At 35.5% G+C, this 11,361-nt stretch overlaps 1 protein-coding gene across 1 annotated transcript; it reads left to right on the forward strand.

The window, feature by feature from the left end:
- Positions 1 to 1,544: 1,544 nt before the first annotated feature.
- On the forward strand, positions 1,545 to 3,024 carry LOC107058104 (E3 ubiquitin-protein ligase RNF13-like). Its single transcript, XM_015303430.1, has one exon. The coding sequence runs from the start codon at positions 1,791 to 1,793 to the stop codon at positions 2,706 to 2,708; it is 918 nt and encodes a 305-aa protein (XP_015158916.1). The 5' UTR covers positions 1,545 to 1,790; the 3' UTR covers positions 2,709 to 3,024.
- Positions 3,025 to 11,361: the final 8,337 nt, after the last annotated feature.

The following is an 11,361-nucleotide window of genomic DNA, read 5'->3' on the forward strand; positions in this document are numbered from 1 at the left end:
TCATTACTTTAAAGATCATACTTTCTCTGTTATATAAAATTTTCTAACGCAACATTGAATAATCTAAAGCTCAAGCTAAAGAAGACGGTAATTGATTAGTTTTGACTATGAAATATTTGTTTTTTTTTTTGAGAAGTAATTTCTCAATATTTTAAGGTGTAATTTTATTGAAAAGTCTATTGATAAGATGTTGAGATCTCCAGAATATTGAACCAACTTTATGCTATTGACAATGAGTATTTTTAGTTTCCAAAACTTGGTACATTGGATGAATCACTTTGTTCGTGTAATAGCTTATTTGTGAATTATTCATGTACTAAGTGTTTTTGTCTATCAAGATGCGTATGTTCAGAACAAACTTATTACTTTTGAACCGAAAAAATCTAACCAAACCGGCGTTAACCAAACCGACGGTTATTTTTTTTATTTGGTTTGGTTTGGTTTTAGAAATTTAAAAACCGATTTAAGTTGGTTTGGTTTTGGTTTTAACTAATAACCGATCCAAACTGAACCATGAACACCCCTAACTCCATGTGACTTTACCAACAAATTAAAGTAAACATCATGATGTCGTTAGGATGACGTCTGATCGAAAAAGGATGTTATGGGCATTTCAAGTAATTATTTTAGGTGCACATCAAAGTAAATAACCATGTGGTCAAATTAATATTTTACCAACCCTCCCTCCCCCCCGAATGTAGGATGATCCGCACACAGTTATCAATACAACCTACTTTAAAGCAAGACTCGTGAAAACGCATTTACCCCTTAAATGAACCTGTAAGTGCAAATACGACCAAATCGAGCCTCAATATGGGCCCAGTCCCAAGCTCTACAAACTTCCTCACAAAGCTAACAATAAACCCTATAAATCAAGCACCATCCTTCAATAAAAATATCTTCTTGTTGTATGCCTCTATGTTAATGATATAATTTATATAAGTTCATCTCACTCTATTGTAGCTGAATTTAAATATAGAATAATGAGTAAATTTGAGATGACTGATTCAGGTTTGTTGCATTACTTCCTTGGGCTTGAGGTGAAACAAGGAGAAGGTAAAGTATTTGTTCTCAAAAGAAATATGCATCAGATCTCTTTAAAAGAATTGGCCTTGTCAATTGTAAATCTGCCACAACACCTATGAATATAAGTGAAAAATTGCAGCAGGATTAGAAGTCTAGTTGGAGGTTTGATTTATTTGGCTCATACTTGTCTATATATTTCATACTCTATTGGTATTGTTTCAAGGTTTATGAGCAGTTCATCAAAGCATCATTTTTTAGCCCAATTCATTTTGGACTGATTAAGCAGGTTATCTATATTTGAATTTATTTTGATTGTCCTACTTGAGATACCATGAAAGTCTCTTTTTATTTGACTTCATTGTGACCTCATCAAAGCATATGTGCCATGATTTTTTAGTGAAGTCACGTGGAGCGTATAGGTGATGAGTGTTTCTTCCGTTTTCTTTTTTAGTCTTCTTCTATTAATTGTTCTTTTCCTTATTAAAATATAAAAATAAATATATTAGGTGATTATTTTTAGATTAGTACAAATATAGAAAATACTAAATAAGAGACCAAATCAAGTGCAGATTTTTATGCATTTACCCCTTAAATGAACCTGCACTGCAAATACGACCAAATTGAGCCTCAATGTGGGCCCAGTACCAAGCTCTAGAAACTTCCTCACAAAGTTAACAATAAACCCTATAAATCAAGCACCATTCTTCAATAAAAAAATGTCCTCTGTCTCTCTCGTCAACATTCAGTAAACTATAGGTCCAGATATGGAGGTGGCATCGGTGTTAATTCCATCTCTCGAAGGCCTAACCCAAACTGAAGTCAGATCAATGATTTATACTCATATACTTCGATTCACCCGGTCTATTCCACCATCGGAAGATGAACGTAATATCGTGGCAGTGGTGGATGCAACAAACAACTCAATCTCTTTCCTCGAAGATCGTCCTATCAATGCAGAACCTATTTTGGAAGAGCAATTACCTGCATCAATCGCTTCCATTAAAGCGATACCGATGGTTAAAGTTTTAGGTAAAGGGATTGATTGCTCTATTTGTTTGTCCAATTTTGAAATTGGCGAGGAAGCTAAGGAGATGCATTGTAAACATCATTTTCATTCGATTTGTATTGACAAGTGGTTGGGGATCAATAGATCGTGTCCGATTTGTAGGTATAAGATGCCAGTGGACAAACAATGTGAGGAGAAAGATAAAGATGAAATAGGTGATGATGGTTGTAGTGATATGGAGGAAGATAGAGTGATGTTTATTTTTCATGTTGCCATTATAGCAGAAACTACACATCTAGAAGTATCGATAACAGAAATGAATAGACTTTCCGATGATAGGTTGATAGAAGTTGGAGTGCATAGAATTTCCGATGTATTCGAAGCTGGAGATGGCGATGGGTCTGAAGCTGGAAATGGTGATGTATCTGAAGCTTCTGGAAATGGCGATGTATCCGAAGCTTCTGGAAATGGCGATGTATCCGAAGCTAGAAATGGCGATGTATTTGAAGCTAGAAATGGCGATGAATTCGAAGCTAGAGATGACGATGTATCTGAAGCTAGAGATGGTGATGAATCCGAAGCCATAGATGACGATGTATCAGAAGCTAGAGATGGCGATGTATCCGAAGATAGAGATGGTGATGAAGCTCAAGATATGGTCATTGATAACAATTAATTTGGTTATTTTCCTTATTTGTTTTTGCCGTCATCTGCTTGACTAAAATATAAAAGTTATTTGTACAAATATCATGCTTAACTAAAATATATAAAGTTGTTTGTACAAAATATCGTGCAATTTTAATAAGGATGATGACGGTATTGGGATGACCTAGCTCCAAGATATGGTCATTGACAACAAATAGTTTGTTTTTTTATTTATTTGTTTTGGGCGTCTTCTAGTTTCATATAAATGAACTATTAAGATTCCCCTAGAGCGTGATTAGAAAGTTGACACCAATAAGGTGAAAGTTCATGCAGTCAAACAAATGAGTTGCAATCAAGATTAAAAGCTTTGAATCAACTTCTCTTTAGCTAAGCTATTCATAATTTGGTTAGTCACTCCTTATACTGTGATATGATCCATGGATGTTATGGCAATTGTGACTGCGAGTTCATCATTTCTATTATCTCTTTTGACAAGCATATATGTTAAATATTGTTGAACTTTAAACTTCAACAAATGTCAACATTATCTCTGGTTAATCCAAATATATCAGCCTTACTAGTATAAGTAAGGAATTTTCTATCTCTATATTGATTGTGATGAGTGCATTGACAAATTGAATTATCAATTGCTCTATTTAAATTTCAAAAATATTGATGTTTCATCTTTTCCACCAATATTTTCTTTGGTCTTCATATGCACAAGACATGTATTTTTCTATATATCTCCAAGTTGACCGTGATAAAAGTTATGTGTAGTAGAAAGTTGTGTATCCCATTGAGAGGTTTAATCCTCCACCAATTCTACAAAGTGCATTGAATCGTAACATTTACACATAGTTAACACTTGTTTACCAAATTTAGTCAGATTTTCATTAGAAGGTAATTTCTTTTTCAACAATCTCTAAGAGAGTAATACTATATTAAATGAAATTTTGCTATTCTACATTTGGTTTATAAAGCTCATTCCAGGGTAGGGAGTCGTGATGATTTATCACACATTCTTATAAAAAAAATTACTACCTATAGAGTTTATTAGACGTCTTTTGTTATGTTCACTTAAATGATGACATTAATAGTACTTTCTGGCAGGATGATATTCAATTTCTTCATCTTTCTACTCTTTCCTTCAATTAAGTCACTAACTTTGATGATCATATTGGACTTTGGATCGGAGCTGAGGTAACTAAGATAGAATAGATTCATTACCCATTCAATCATTCTATCAAAATCTGATATTTGATACTCTTCAACTTCCTTCAATCACGAGATTGGCCATCTCCCCCTTTCCTAGACATTAGATGTACTCTGTTGTAGTCTTTAACTTGTTAAAAATGACATAGATGAAACGTTTAGTCCTCAAGTTCCACCATCTTTTAGTGGCGAATGTATCACTTATGTATTGTAATACTTCAATACAAATACCACCTTTCTTTTTAGGTTTGCACAAGTTTTTTGATGAGCTCCAATGGTACTTGCCCTTTTTAGTATAGGAACCCTCAAATTACCTTGGCAAGTGTTTCTTAATGAGTTCGATGGTTCCCTTGAAAGAATCCATAGTTGTCACGGTGTACATTGGCGTAACATGTTTAATGAGATTTAGTTTTCCTCCATATGACAGAAGTTTACCATGACATGATGTTAACCGCTAAGCTTGTTAAAATTTTTAGTGATCAGTCCATCAAAGTACTCAATCTTCTTTGTTCCTAAACTAAGTAGTTGATTGGGAAACCTTTATCTGAAGAGTCATTTGTTAGATATAAGAACCCACTTAAGATGGAGTTCCCAAAAACTTTCAAGGGGCTTGATAAGAAACCTTCCAGTCCAAGGAGGCAGAGTTTTCTTACTGAAACGATTCCTTGGACCAGTTTCTTTCCTTTTCTCAGATTTAGAGAAATCAGCTTGGTTTTCATTGGCTTTTCTCAAGGGCTCCTAGTTTCTTTTCAGGTGACCATTTCTACCAAAGTGAGTACATAACAAGTTATCAGATACATACACATACTTGCTATGAGGGTTATAGGGAGGCTCTATCTTCCGGCATCTTAAACCCTTACCACTGTTATATTTCTAATTACCCAAGTTTGTAAGAATCTTTGAAGAATTAGTCCACTTCAAAGATTGGTTTAACTCATCCTTAGCTTGACTTAAATCTCTTTCTAGCTGAGAGTTTCTTTCAAGAGCGGCAACTAGTTTTAACTCAGAAGTTATTAAATTTTCTTCAAGATCTAGCTCAAAACCACGAAGCTTCATTTTTCTATTTTTAAAAGTTTTTGGGTTTTCTTTAAGTTGCAAACACTTAGTTTCTAGAGTAATCAATCTATCATTCATTTTAGACATCTGAGAAACGAGAGCTACCTTTTCATCTTGACAAAATTCCAAGTTTTTCACTAAGGGCATTCTTTTCTTTTGTTAATTCATCAACATAGTCGATTAACACAGTAGCGAGTTTTCTTAACCTTTTAATGGAGGAAGTGTCTATGTCACTTTTAAGGTCAAGAAGTGTTACCTCATCCTTATCGTCTTCATCATTTGTCTTTGCCATCAATGTGAAGATGGAGTTGAAGATATGCTTATCATCCTTGACTGCTATCATGGAGACATGGTCCCTACGTTTGTCACCTCTGGCATAATCTTGGAAATCATGCTTATGGCTCGTACAATCTCTTATAAAATGTCTCGGCTTTCCGCATTTGTGACAGAGATCATTTGTATTTGCTGTCCTGCTGGAGTTTCCCTTTCTCTGAAACCTCTATGTGAGGTTTCATGACTATCTTCTGAAACCTTCTAGTCAAATAGGCCATCTCCTGATCATCTTTAGAAGCATCATTTGGAGATGCCTTCAGCGCCACAAGTTTTTCTCTCTTTCCATCCTTCTTGGATAAATCTTGTTATTTGTTCAGCTCGTAGGTCTGCAAGTTTCCGATTAGCTTATCCATGGTGAGGATCTTCAGATCCCTGGCTTCAGTGATGGCATTCACTTTGCTTTCCCAGGATTTGGGAAGAACTCGAAGAATTTTTCGAAATTGCTTGCTTGGATGAATAGGCTCACCAAGACATCGAAGTTCGTTAGTAATGGAGGTGAATCTGGAATGCATCTCATAAATAGTTTCACCTTCCTTCATACTAAAATTCTCATACTGAGTTGTTAGCATGTCCACCTTGGACTCCTTAACTTGAATAGTTCCTTCATGTGCTGTCTTTGGGACTGGCAGTCCTAGATTTCCTTGGCTGTGTTGCATGTGCATGCGATTCTGTTGTATTCATTCGCTCTTATTCCACATACCAACAACTTTTTTGCTTTGTAATTTTTTTCAATTTTCTTTTTATTTGATTAATCATACTCTCTTCTAGACTTGGGGACTACTCGAGTCAGATCTCCTTCCTTCACGTCCTTGGTAGGAACATAAGGACCATCAAGCACAACGTCCCATAGTTCACTATCTTCTGCCATAATTTAATCATGCATTCTCGTCTTCCACCATCCATAATACTGACCATTAAATCGAGGATGACGTGTGCTAGATTGACCTTCTTCTAAGCTTGGTGGAGCCGTCATGCCTGCAACATCCTTTCTTGATGTTAGTCCAGTAGAAAGTACTGCTCTGATACCAATTGTTGAAATGTATGCGTTCACCAGTGTGATATAGTACCGGGTCAAACGTACAAAAAGAATGCAGTAAGAGATTAACACGATCGACAATGAGAACAAGAAGTTTTACGTGGAAACCTCATTGCTCAATGGAGTAAAACCACTGCCTATCACACTTTACTAATCACAAGCAACAATGAATACAGACTCCAAATACAACAATGTGACTAAACTCTTAATCTCACACTAAGTAATAACTCTATTACTTACTGAGCCAAAGCAATGCCTTCATTGGCCACTATATTAACTATCTCTAATCAATATAGACTTCAATACATAAGACACACAATTAACTCTAACTGTGTTCTTACAATCAATACACACAAGAGACTTAGACTTTGATACGTTTCTATATGAATGTGAAACGAATCCTACAATTTCAGCACAATACAAGCATCCAAAATAACTGCACTTCGAGATTGCTTTTCTTCAGTCTATCAGGTCCCTTGCAGTGTGTGTTCTTAATGCTTGAGTTCTTAAAAAGATTCAATCGCGCTATTTGAATAAATGAATAATTGTTGTTTGTTTTTGTTGAATATATCAATCATCAACGAGAGTTATTGACCACTGAACAAACAACCACGTCCATTCCTATTGATGAAGTACACTGTCCTTCTCACCAACCAGCTGACAAAACAGCTTTACAGATGTACATTATTTTGAACTTGGACGAGAGAAACTCTGCCAGGGACCGGGTCCCCTACATTTGTGAGGATCATCAAAACACCTGAAATACAACACACCATATGGCACAACTTCAGCATACTGATGTCATGACCCTTGAAAGGAAGGTACAAAGGTCAAGGATTAGGATAAAAGGGTAATTGATTGATCAGTATAGTTGTACCTTATGTGGGAGAGCTAGGGGGCTAGCCACCTACTCTTTGTCCTCAGTATTAGTAGTATTATGTAGTAGTTGCACATTGACTTATTCTTCAATTTATATTACTATATGTTGCTTTCTTGCCTTGTCTCCTGCTCTTTCACTGTCATATTTTCCTTGCAAACTTGCTTAAAAAAACTCTTCGGAGCAAAGAATAGAAAAATATATATATAATGATAACCATAACAAAATTAACAGAACTTCAGGGGCAGCTCAGACCTCCTTGAGGCATTTTGCTAATTCCATCTCAAGGTCAGAAACGGCCTTCTCTGAGGTCTGGTAACACTTCACAGCATTAGTAACTTTTTGACGTACGTTATCCAAACTTTCAACTAATGTGGAAAGCTCCTTCTCTGCATTTGACACGGCTTTTGGAGAAACACTAGCAGCTAAGATAGATGTTCTAATCTGCCCACTACCCCTCCCCCCCACTCATCTCCCAGGTTTTTCAAAAAGGGGTCCATCAAGTGTTACAACTCGCCGACATTCTTTGTCTCCACTATGGGTAATACATGTAGCCTATAAAGTTAACATTGAGCATAGAGCTTGGTTCAATAGTTTCTGATGATTTGTGGAACTACATGAATAATATGCGAACATGATGTAGATATCTCTGTGACAGTTTTGAACTTTCATATCATACTTACTATGTTAATCTGTTTCTGACTGTCATCATAGAATTCGAGGAAAAGTTTATTAATTTTTGTTGCTAAGTTGTTTACAGACAATAGAGAATCATTTACTAGAGATATCCTCACAAAACAATATCCCTTTTATGAAAAACGATTGAAAATTCCAAGGTTAAAAAAGTTATTCAACCCCTCACCTGATCAATATCCTTGGCGACGACTGTATTTCCTAGTGCTGCAAAAAAAATCTTTTTTTTATTCTCTCATATTAAACTTTTATTAGATCAAAAAGGCGTGGGACTCCTTCTGACGTACTGTTGTAGTCTCGACTACAATGTAGTCTAGTCCAGGACAAGCAGTTGATATGGCAATATCATACTTTGCTGGAAAAAGAAGATGAGGTGAATCAAAGCAGATTGAGCACTATATGCAATTAATATATTATCACTGACGATATGTCAAACTAAATTTCCAAGAAAATGATGGACAGAAAACTATCAAGAAATTTGCCCCCTCTAGCCAATCACATTCCAGCTTCATATGTTTACTCATCGACACTAAAATTTAATACAGTAGCTTACCCCATAATTTCATTAACTTAACCAGCATATGAAAGAAAACGTATGAAATTGAAGGAGTATCATCTAGTAGTTAAACATGAAACAAAAACACTAACCATCTATAACATCCAAATCACCCATTCGACCATAAATGCACTGTATAAGACTTGCTTCGGCCCCAAGGCCTAGCTCAAGTGGCAAAAGGTGGAGTACTTGTGACTTAGGTCATAGGTTCAAGCCCCACACCATGCAAAGCGAAGCCTGGTATTTAAGTAAAGAAGGGTAGAGGGGCGGGCCCATTATCCATTGAGTTTAGAAGACTGTGATTGGTCCAAAGGGCGGGTCACATACGGATTTCTCGGTTATCAAAAAAATATATTTTCATCCTTAGCAAGCAATAATGCTTTAAAAATAGATCCCTGACCTTTTTCAAATTCCATTAAAGCTAAAAGCTCAGAAAGCTTTTGTCGAGCAGATTGTTCAAGAGCAATCAATTTTTCTTGTTCTTGAAGGCATTCCTGCAATCATTCAATGCATTACCAGAGCTCAGAAGACATCTCATAAATGGTCCCAAAAAAAAAGCGGGTAAACTCTTAATACATACTTGTTCCAGATTTCGAGCTTCAGATTTTCATGCTTACGATCCTAGAATCATTTATGCTTATCGATTTCATCTCTATTCTGTTCTGTATTTTCACAATTTGCTCTTGACCTTCCTCATAAGCAGCATGAGTATCCTCATGCTGAATTAAGTGGACACCAATTTTCAATAAATGATATAATCTAGAGCGAACTTAACTAGTGCAGCGGTTAAACACAAGAAAATAATAATAATAATAATAATAATAATAATGGAATCTATCAACAAACTGAATGCATTTAGCACTTGATATTTCTGTCATGTCTTAAGATTATTCAGTTAGACATATATTAAAATAATTTCCCAAATCTCTAAGTTTTCAGTTTGTGTATTTTGACAACTTTTGGCAAGGAATTTAGGTATATGAAGTGCCATGATTGAGCCAATAAACTTAACCATTGCAGATGAAGCACAAATCTGTTTTGAGTTTATTTTTTTTCTCCACATGGTAGATGCATTTGGAGGTATAAAGCTCTGCCCATAACTCAATTTTAGAGGGCATGGATCAGTTTTGTACTCGAGTGGAAGTTTCAGTGCGTACTAAGAGGTCTAATTAACCTGATTTAATTGGGAAATCTTTTCATTCTGCTCTTTCACAGCCTAATCTTGAAAGAAAAAACACCATCTGGACGAGTACCAGGAAGCAAAAGACAGTATAATTTACTTTCATTAACCGTCTTCTTCTTCATGTTGGAAAAAGAAGCTGGAAGTAAAAGATCTCCTGCTGGTCATTGATAAATGCAGGTTGCTTGAGAGATATGTGAACCAAATTACAGTGATCATTAGTACGAAATAAATGAGAAAGAACAATCTTTTATGTTGTAAATTTGTTGAATACCTTTTCAATCAAAAGTTTACTTTCAGTTGATGCAACTTCAAGTTTTCCCTTGTGCTTAATTAATAGTTTTTCCCAAGGCTCGAGCTCAGCACGAACATCAGCAAGCTCACTTCAAAAAACCTCAGTCTCAACTATTTCCCAACATCATACAAGAATGAGACAATGATATATACACAAGGTTATAGCTGATGGACAAATATGAGCAATTTGATGCATCGACTAAGTGCACTGTGCACCAAGTTTTTTGATCCAACGTCTAACAACAACATACCCATTATAATACTAGAGTGGGGTTGAAGAGCGTAGGATGTACACTGACCTTGCCTCTACTTTTGTGGGGTAGAGAGGTTGTTTTCGATAGACCCTTGGCTCAAAACATATTTTGCTTTTGCATCTAAAGATAACTGAAATTTGTTTCCTTGGGACAGATCGGCAGTTTAAAGTCCCAACACAATGATTTCAAAAGGCAACTGGATGAAGTGTGTAGATTGAAGGAACTCAAAAAAATAATGTCTTCTGAAGAAAGGAAATGAACAGGCTTACTCAAAGTTCACAACAATTAAAAGAGAAGGTAAAGTATTGCTTTATTTGCACATTTTGCAAGACACTTCTGTAATTACCTAAAGCATGGCAAGTGGTAAAAGCTGCTTTAAGCAAGTATTTAATTACTTCAGGCGACAGAACTTCAGAAAAAAATAGAGAATGCTGGTGGTGAGCGTTTGAAAAATCAAAAGACAAAGGTCACCAAAATACAATCTGTAAGTGGACCTTGTCCATGTTGAATTGCGTATTTAATTACACCATTCATGCTGCTTTTATTTTGCCTTCCTTCACCAGTATATTGATAAAAAAGGCACAGAGATCAACCGTCGCAAAGTTCAGATAGAAACAGGACAGAAAATGATTAAGAAGCTCACAAAAAGGATTGAGGAATCAAAGAAAGAGAAGGAAAGACTGGCTGCTGAGAAAGAAAAATTGCTTTATACCTTCAAAGAGATCAAACAAAAAGCATTTGTTGTTAAAGAGGACTATAATACGATACATGAGGTGAGATAATATCTCCATTTAATTTCAGCATTTTAATAATATGAATATTGCATTAAAGTTGTCTATAACTCTTTTTGTTTTCTTTGATGTCTTTTCATAATTCTCTAGCTCTTTGATAAGCACTCTGCTTCTCTGAATGATGCTAAAAATGAGTATGTAACTTTGAAGAAGATTGTGGATCAATTGTGTTCTTCAGAGGTTTTGTGTCAGTCTCTATGAAGCTTTCTTGCTTCTATGTGGAATGAGTTTCTAATTCAGTTCAATTAGAGCTGCAAGTGGATGTTGATTACAACTTACAAGATATGAAGAAGACCTATAAAGACTTGGAGCTCAAAGGCAAATGATATAAGAAAAAGCTTGATGATTTGCTTATTGCTTTTTCAAAGCATATTGAGCAGTAAGCTGGATTTCTTTCAAATG

The sequence above is a fragment of the Solanum tuberosum genome, unplaced genomic scaffold (genome assembly GCF_000226075.1).
Source record: "Solanum tuberosum cultivar DM 1-3 516 R44 unplaced genomic scaffold, SolTub_3.0 scf00429, whole genome shotgun sequence".
Classification (NCBI taxonomy): domain Eukaryota; kingdom Viridiplantae; phylum Streptophyta; class Magnoliopsida; order Solanales; family Solanaceae; genus Solanum; species Solanum tuberosum.